Genomic DNA, 9,701 nt, shown 5'->3' with positions numbered 1-9,701 from the left:
TATATATATATATATATATATATATATATATATATATATATATATATATATATATATATAGTATATATATACACATGTATGTTTGTATGTATGTATTTATATATGTATGTATTTTTATAAATATATTTGTATGTATACTTATATATATATATACGCATGTATGTATGTGTGTATGTATTTATGTATCTGGATGGTACTGTGACTTACGCTCCACTTTGACTGACATGATCTTCCGGCCTCACTTTTATGTCTATTAGCTATACAATCGCCCAGTACAGCTCTATACAAACTCGATATAACGCTCAATTTCCTTTACGTACAAATAATGTAAATATTGTACGCATGTGTTTTTCTATAGAAATTACTATAGTAATGGTGTGTAGTGTCATGCCATAATTTTCACGGATAGTGTCTGTAGTGGGTGTAGTCGGCGACTGTAGGTGGCTCTTACAATGGTCGCCAATGTAGGCTGCTCGAATTGTAGGTCGCAGTTTAATAATTTTAGGTTGCTCTTGCAGTGGTGGCTTCAAGATTTCTCTATAGACCCTCGGTGGAAATACTATATAGACAAATAAGATCATAACTGTATACTCGGGCGGCCACTCTCTCTCTTTATATTTATGTGAGAGAGAGAATGAGAGAGTAATTTGAAAATTTAGATAGAGGGAGAGAAGGCCAGAGGACAGGCAGTGGCTCAGTCGCTCAGAACGCCCACCAGTGACCAGATGCCAGAGGTCAGCTTTGACGCTGAGGCCCAACGTGCTACGGCCTGCAGGCTGCAGCCGCGAAACTAAACAGTTGCAAAAAACATACGGGTATTTATTAGCTAGTATGCAAAAAATACCTTCTGTGCCGGTTCGGGCTGTGGCCTCTCTGGCCTGTCCGCCTGTGCATTTTTAAAAAATGTGCATTTGTATGTGAGTGACTATGTGTATTATATCTCTGTTTTGTTTTAAAAACAAAATTCAAAACAAAACCAAAGAAAAAACAATTGTTTTACTAAAAAAATGCTAAACGAAAAAAAACCATAATGTACATAGCTGCTACGAACCCTGTTTTTGTATTTAGCTAATATTTTAGAAAACAAACAAAACAACCCTTGCTATAGAAATATATTTCCCGCCACAAACCGCCCCCACCTCCACCCCCTACGCCTCACGAACCCACATGTCACGGACTCACGGCCTTACGGCTTGTAACGATCAGCACTGTCATTAACCTTCTCAGATACAGCTACAGTTCAGTATACAAAGGAGAACTATAGAATGACAGGTGTCATGAGGTGACAAAAAAGTTCATTACATGACATATACTCAAAACTAACGCGTGAATACATAAAACTCGTGGATGTACAATTTGTACATACATATAAAACCCTCAGTAGTTTTAAGGTGTAAATTACTCTCCACTTAGTATATTAGATGGTTCTTTATGTTAAAACAATAGCTCTGTAAGGCCACAGTCTGAACTCTATATACACACGCGTGACAGTGACGATTGACGAACTGACTGGCGACACTATTCATTTGCATTGATTTCAAATAAATCCAGTCTACATTCTACACTCTACAGTACACTCTACGACAATCTTGAGTCTATCTACCAAGAAGCGAATACAGTTCAGCGGTCTTCGCATTTCGCAACCTGTCCACCTTTTACTTGACCGCTTCGATATATGTCCCTTTTCTTTGGCGGCAGATTATACCTTGATGTCCACTACAGATAAAGGTTATTTCAATTGGTATGGAAACAATACCATACGCTTGATATCAATCAAACGCAGTCTTATTTCTATCGTATACTTTATAGGCACGCGGGCATATTGTAACAACACATACGTTTCGTTTCCTTATTACAAAAGCACTCAACAGTACTTCAAAAGACAGAATGTCACAAATACACGCGCACAGCTTTTGATATACACAAAGCTACAAGCCTACAACCACGACTAGCGCAACTGAACGCAAGTATAAAAAGTTAGACGTTGATAAGATCGCACGAATCCTTTACATATGAAAAATATGGTATACGTGTTACATATTAATGTGGGAGTCTGGGACTCTGGGACACCAGGAGGCACCAAACATATGGTCGGATCGACTGAAAACCTATTGGCCAATCAGATGGCCTCTGAATATGTTCTTTCGATAGATGTCATTTGTTTCTGAAGTTGCGAGGACCCACTGTATTGTTTTTTAAAATAACTAAAAAAAAGACCGCTCAATAATAACCAATTGTTTTTTTACAAAATAAATATACTGTTTTTACTGCAGTCCGAAATACCAGAGATATTTTGTAATAATAAAATATTGAGATACACGGGGCCCCGGTGGCATGGGTCTACAACTCTACAGTCTACACTCTAGTCTCTACAGCAGTTTGTTTTGGTTTGGCGTATTTTGGCGAGTCGGTGCAGAGTGCAGAGTGCAGAGTGCAGAGTGCAGAGTGCAGAGTGCAGACTGCAGACTGCAGACCCAGCGACGCCAGTTTCTTACAAAATACTAAAATACAAAAAAAAAATACTCTACACCCTGTGGCCTGTGGCCTGTGTATAGTCTGTGTAGTGTGTGTGTGTACGAGAGCGTATTTAGGCCGTAGAGAGTAGTGAGTAGACTTCGTCTCATGTCTCTGGAGTCTAGACTCTGGAGTCTGGAACGAGAGAGTGACTAATTTTTGAAATGTTTTTTTTCTTCTGTCCCTGTAGTAGTCTCTGACTCACTCTCGCTCTACTACTATGTAGTAGAAACTAACCTCAAGCCGATTTCCGATAAACTTTTATAAATCGATTTAATATACGGTTACGTTCAACTTTTATTTTATATACGGTCTTTTTTAAGCTCATAGGTGTAATTTGAGGGTCTAAATATTTAAGTGACAAACCAGTCCTATAAAAGAACTTAGGTAGGCCCTACGTTTTAAAATTGTATAAATATGCGTTTACGCTCAACTTCTATCCCATACCCCCATAACGTTATGAGCTTAGACTAGAGAGAGAGAGAGTAGAGCCTGTATATATTTAAATAGAAGAGATATTATTACTTTTTTTATTCTTCTTTTTTTAAAAAACAAATATGAAGTAAAACTTCTATGTATTTACTGTACTTCGTCCGAGTGTACGTTCTAATTTTTTTTTACAGTAAATATTTACGTAGTGTTTTGTTGTTTTTGTTTAAATAAAAAACAACATTATACAATATGTAGTCACAAGAGAAGAGAGAGAAAAAACAACCCCTGTTTCTTTATTTAAAATTAGACACCTCCCAATTGTCCAAGTCCCGTCCCAATTTGAATTTTTCAATACGATTTTGCATTTGTATTAATTTTTTATGGATAAAAAAATACAAATCGCCCAGTTCTCTCTCACTCTCTGAGATAAAAGTCTAAAAGTCTAAAACCAGCCCCTACTAGCCTGACAGCCTCCCAGTGGCCAGGGCGCCAGGCCCCGCCGCCAGCCTCCAGTGGAGTACTGGAGTCCAGGGAGTATGCAGGCAAAAGTCACAAAATGTAATTGTTTTGCTATTTGTTTGCTTGTTTTTAAAACCAAAAGTCCACTATTTTTTGTTTTGTTGGATTTGAAAAAAACCATAGCCTTCTGAAAAACAAAAAACAAAAAGATATCATGATTTTTTTTTCAGCCCTCTAAATTATACAAAAATATTAAACGAATATCGGCTTGAATATACAGCCGCACGAGCGGCAGTGGTACATTGGTATGCTATCAGATAAATATCGAAACTCCGAGAGTCGAGTTGAGGCTCAAGACTCGGAGACTCGACAGAGGTTGAAAATGGGAAACAATTGCCATATATATTTAGCTGAGAAGCAAACTCCTGCGCCAGTTCACAAGATCGATATTTATTTATTCAACTTTATCTGTTTATCCGTGGGTAGACTATAAATATGTGGGAGAGAAAAAAGCGCTACATGTACGTGCAGGTACCCATATTCGCCTCAACATCCGAAGGCCTTTACAAGAAAACTTGCACCGCATATATACAATTCAAGGGCAAGACTGCCACGCGCGAAATTCGAATCCCCGAAGATCACAGTCAACCTGTTCAATGTATCTATGTGAAAGACGTTAATTGTGCAATACAATTGACCAAAAAGACTGCTAAGGATCTCGAGAAGTATCCTGAGGCGGTGATAGATTCAGAAATTTTTCTTAGACTGTGGCGTTTACACAGGGGAAAAGAGAACGACTATGGAATTCAGCTATACAACAACGGTACAAGCGCTATGCGTGGCGACGCTGTGAAGTTGCGCCAGACTATGAGTCACAGCATAAGGATGGATACCACCCCGGAAGGTTCCATTGCAGACATCAATGGAAAGCCAGCACGCACAATTTCACTTCAATTACTAACATACGGTCGGAACAGATTAGGCGTCAGGGGTAGCAGTTCTGCAGATATATCAAGTCAATCGGGGGGATCTAGTCTTATGTCTTCCTGTACATCTAGTACAACAGGAACATTAGACTCGAGCACAAACATGTCGCAGAATCATATGACCATAAATACACCTGAGAGATCGGGGACACCCTTGCTAGGTCAGCAGATCTCACGACAATCACAACAATCACAATTGTATGCTGATGAGCACGAGCAATATGTTTTCAACTTGTTACAGAGTATTAAAAAACCGCACACGATTGAGAAGCAAAGTGGGCTAGACTTCCGGGATACTATTCCACCGCCATCGAGGTTGCCGCCGTCGATAAGTGGTCTTCTGAAGTCAAAATGAGCAGTGCCATGAGAGACATTGCGCACGTGACCAGGTACGGGGAGGAGAGTTAGTAGGTTGGGGGAAAGGTGTGTGGGAGGATTGCGAAACCTCTTCATATTCATATTGGTCAACCGCGAATAGGATTTAGTAACGGCACTGCTAAACGAATGTATGCACTATGTGGCTGTTAGGCAGAACTGCATTATTTCGGGTTAGTTCAGCTAGTGAATACACCAGTGAGTTTAGGGAGCGAGATTGATCGGAAGCAGATGACTGCGCTTTTTGGATTGGTACTTGCAGCAAAATGAGACCAATCAGTAAATCATTTGCGTTTGGTGGTAGGCTATTTAAAAAGCTTGTATATCATGATTTCAAAGGCAGTCTACGGGGTACGGTAGGCTGGGTCGATCTCAAATCGGAATAGTACTGTACGTCGATATATTCATAAGAGAGCATTTTCATACGAATCTATATAAGTGGAGCTGATGAAGGGCTGTATCTAAATAACGGAAAGAAGTCGCTGGTGCATTATACATTCTGTAAAACTAGCCTGATTACGTATAAATTTTAATATAAACTATGGAGTAGAGACCCATGGAAAGTGAGCCAGCTTGTTTGCCACGAAAGATCAGTACATAAAATGCCAGATACACGAACTAACGACAGAGGTAGCGGATATACCAGTACATAATTTGTTGATTGGTGAGATGCATGTTTTACCTAGTCCATCGGTGAGATGCATGTTTTACCAATGTTTACCAATGTACTAGGTGGAGTAGGAAACTATTCGCAGTAGGAGTACGCTGTTTATAGAACATGGATGTGCTACTGCTTATGACAACGCTATTGAAAACATCAGATCGAGCAGAAAATTTGACATTGAACGCAACGCCATACATAGAGTTGCATAATGTTTACAACGGCATTGTAGATGTGATAATGCGTTTGGCTAATCACGAATAACGTGCTTAATTATAAGGCGAAAAAATCAAAGGTCTGGACATCCAACTTGATATTGATAGCGCCGCTTCATTGACATGGACTATGAAAATTACCTAAACGCGACCTCGAGAATATCCGTACAAACAATCATTTACCATCTCTTGTATATATGCGTCTTATTCTCGTCTATTTCATTCAAATTCGTCGATTGTAGATGCCATCAAATATTACCTTCTATTTGATATCAAACGAATAAGCTAACATCTATATCTGAGATTATCGGTTCGTTATTGCTCACTACAAAGCAGTATGTTACACAATGCTTCTCAAACGCATCGAACTTCTTTGCATCCGGTTCCGTCGTCATGTGCCTATATCCTTTAAACAGAGAGAAATCAAATCGTTTTTCCACAGCTGGTCCAAGATTCCCGGCCACATCTGCTTGCTTTCGTATTTCCCACCCCGAATACGGGGGCTTATTCTTGAGCGTGCACCTGATTTCACCCCCTGGTTGGACCATTTGTTTCGCGCTGTAATTGGTATTCAAGGCAGATACACATTATGATTTGGGGCGTGTGAGAATAGGTATATTGTGAACTTTTGCTGGCAATGAGTATATCCTGGCTGTTATGCGCCTACAATAAATAGAAACTAATGTTAAATACGTGCACATGCAATATATATTTATACAATCATGTTCTTTGTGCTGACAACTAGTTCACTAGTTATGTTATAGCCTATCAAAATATATTTCTGTGCGTTTATTGCGTGTACCGGGAAAATCATATCTCGTATCTCACATGCGCAAAATAATCACGAATCTCAGCTGTTTGTTTGTGTGTCGACTTCTATCACTACATTCCTACATGATGGAAACGGACACGGACTACTGACCGCGGATGTGCTGGATAAATTATGCAAATACGGGAATGTGTAAACAGATGTCTAGTATGAGGGAAATCGACCATTATCTTATTAATTGTGTAAAAACGCTGATCAGGCATCTGAGAGCGTAGCTGACAACATCGACAAAGATTTGACAATTATGACCGGGCTGACCACGGCCAATTCTGTTTCTGTGCATAAACCCACAATCGTAGTTTTCACATGCAATCGTCAACAACGAAAATACCAAAAATCTTGATACATATTTGCAACCGCTGGCTTAAAAGAGTACTGATTAATAGTAAGAAGATAGCGCAACTGGGATTATTTATGACCGACGCCTACAACAATATATTCTGCGGGCGAGTCGAACAAATTCAATGTATACGCCTTTAGAAGGGATATGTACCTTATGAAGAAATCGAGGAGCAACTTCCTGTTGAGATGCACACGCTGCTTGCCCGTGTGTGGGAAGTTGAAAACAACACAGTCGAACTTTTTCTGTGATAATTTCTTTGGTAGCGTTTGCTTCAGCTCTGTCGCATCAACACCATGGGCTACAGCTCCTCCTTTCTAGGTCCAATCAGAATGCAGACGTACATGTAATGTCGGATCAAATTAGAAAGAACTTTGGTACCCGTATATATTCATAAGTGCGCAGATAACGCGTCAACCGGTCTATTTCATTTACCGCAGTCAAAGCGCGCTTAAAATCCATAAAATTGAATAAAAATCCAGGCTCCAAACGAAAAAATCACGCAAATTCACAAGTTCATCCCAGATACAAGCAGTGTGCAACGATTCAGAACACACGTAGAGCGCAGAGGAAAGTGCACGGCGAGCGAGAACCGTACCAACGATGAATTTCCTAAGAGATAAACATTAACCTTGTATATGGGATTGCGAACTACTAGAAATGATGGTTTCGTACGCCAGTTGATATACGCAACCTCGTACATCTTTGTAGCTAGATGCATATACTACACACACACCTGACAAGGAATAAAGAGGTAAACTCCTTATGTGATCCAATTCTCACGCAAAACAATCCCAAACCGTTGGCGACTGCGAGGAGAAAATAATAAATATATACTCCAAAATGGACAAGAGTGGGTAAAACTTGCATGTTTCCATGTTCCATGCAATATCACATAGTAACATACGGAGAGCAAACGTGAATCCATCTCCATGAATATATACATACAAATACATTTATTTGCGCATGGGTAAACGATGCATTCTTGTGCGTGAATATATATTTGTGCACGCGTAAACACTCTATGGGTGATCACATGTGACCGTTGCCTACCGATTCAATAGCTTGGATGTGCCGTGTTGCTCTCTCGCCATACTTTTCCGTCAGTTCTTTCGCTTTATCATAACTTGTGGCTACTATATTCGATCCCTTACCTACGAATCGGGATAGCTACTTGTGAGTTTGATTGAATTGAAGACAATCGAAGTATCTGGTAAATGCCGTTTCGACTATTGGAATGCACGCTTCCAGTCCTACCCTGATTTGTACATGCATTACTCCCCTTTATCAAGATACATCAGAGCGATTTATCGCTGCAAAAACATCTTTAAAAACGAAACGACGTACTTTGAGGCTTTCATGGAACAATGCAGACTTTCTTTTTATTTAGAGTGTATGGCACTTTCTGGGACAACAAGGATTTAAATCAGACATTGTGCTAGGCTGTGCTAGGCTGGGCGACAACGACACTTCACCGCGTATCACTATGATATCTATGTAACCAACTTGTAGAGATTACGTTTATATATCAATGTACAACATACCCTTGCAGTGCGATACTAATCCGGCGCTAAACCCAAAATCACCGTCGCCTACGACGAGTATTTTCTGGTTCGCTCCGTATGTGCACACATTGTCTTCATTATTTGATAACTTCTTCCTGCTTAATTCAAAGGTGCAAGATTTTAAATAACGTCTACTTGGACGAATGGGGATACTTAAAAGAACGCAGCGTAATCCTCGTGCTCATAGAAAGGACTACTATATAGTATTTAGAATTTCTGTATCCCGTAGCGCACTTGTACGTCACAATACTAGATTCAAGATATATATTGACAAAATTAACAACACATACAACGTTATGTTAATTCCAAAAAAAAATTCTCCACACAGTTTATACTGCTCTAAAGTGCGACTACCGATTCCGCACACACAAAAATGGGGCAACAAACTCATCCCAATGCACCAACAGCGGTCTATGTCATCCAAAACTCAGGACGAACAAATTTGCAAAACCAATACAGCTACAAAGATAGATACGACAATTAGAGCTGTCACTAAACTACTCAGAGTGCAGCCGCATTGTAGCATGACTCTGTCTACGCATCCCCCATATACTCGCATTTGACTACCTTTGAAAATCAAATCACACTATTGGATACATACCGAAAAGATTAGGTGAGAACAATTGCTGCATGCGACATAAGGAGCAAACAATGATTCAAAAAAGATGTACCTCTACACCTTTCATAACATATACGAGCAGATTCGCGGAACAGATGCGACATACCAATATCTTGCGGTTTGATGGCAATTTTGAGTCAATGATAAACACAAGCAATAGCATCGAACGATTCTCTACTTTAAAAAGCATACACACTTGTGCAAACATACTTTTGCGCCGCAACTACGTCCGGACAATCTCCCCGCCTCCTCGATTTCGAGAAGTGCTCGTCTTTATCAAGTATTGGTAGTTGACCGATACTTTGTGCTGGTAATTTCTCGTGTTTCCGGACTTTAAGAATCTGTTTCTTCGCAATTTGTTTCTTTTTTTTCTTGGCATTCGCCCTCTCTCTTGCCCCCATCGTACGTGTTGCTCACGACACTGTGAAGGACACAAACGGAATACAATAACTCTTCAATGAGTCTTATATATAAATACACACACACACACACATATATATATATATAGACATATATACATGCATATATATATATATATACATATACATATACATACACAGCCACAGACACACACAGACACAGACACAGACACAGACACACATGTATATATATATCTATATACATATATACATAGACACAGACACAGACACAGACACAGACACAGACATATATATATATACATACACACACACACACACACACACAC

General features: G+C 39.6%; 2 protein-coding genes across 3 annotated transcripts in view; one reads left to right on the top strand and one right to left on the bottom strand.

Moving 5' to 3' along the window:
* Positions 1 to 3,849: 3,849 nt before the first annotated feature.
* SARC_06352 (hypothetical protein) lies at positions 3,850 to 5,434 on the top strand. Its single transcript, XM_014299744.1, has one exon. It carries the CDS (start codon positions 3,901 to 3,903, stop codon positions 4,744 to 4,746), a length of 846 nt encoding a protein of 281 aa, XP_014155219.1. The 5' UTR covers positions 3,850 to 3,900; the 3' UTR covers positions 4,747 to 5,434.
* A 213-nt stretch (positions 5,435 to 5,647) lies between these two features.
* The window catches only part of SARC_06351, a 5,012-nt gene continuing 958 nt past the window's right edge, over positions 5,648 to 9,701 (bottom strand). Inside the window, exons 2-6 of one of the 2 annotated variants that reach the window (XM_014299743.1) lie at positions 9,206 to 9,416; positions 8,356 to 8,474; positions 7,865 to 7,965; positions 6,965 to 7,128; positions 5,648 to 6,200 (exon numbers count right to left, since the gene is read on the bottom strand). In XM_014299743.1, coding sequence (XP_014155218.1) covers positions 5,915 to 6,200; positions 6,965 to 7,128; positions 7,865 to 7,965; positions 8,356 to 8,474; positions 9,206 to 9,396 — 861 coding nt within the window. In that variant the 5' untranslated portion in view covers positions 9,397 to 9,416 and the 3' untranslated portion in view covers positions 5,648 to 5,914. The remainder of the gene's footprint in view (positions 6,201 to 6,964; positions 7,129 to 7,864; positions 7,966 to 8,355; positions 8,475 to 9,205; positions 9,417 to 9,701) is intronic. The other variant, XM_014299742.1, reaches the window with a different exon arrangement.

The sequence above is a fragment of the Sphaeroforma arctica genome, assembly GCF_001186125.1.
Source record: "Sphaeroforma arctica JP610 unplaced genomic scaffold supercont1.450, whole genome shotgun sequence".
NCBI lineage: Eukaryota > Ichthyosporea > Ichthyophonida > Sphaeroforma > Sphaeroforma arctica.
Note: the sequence above shows the minus strand (reverse complement) of the source record. Positions and strands in the feature narration are given on the sequence as shown.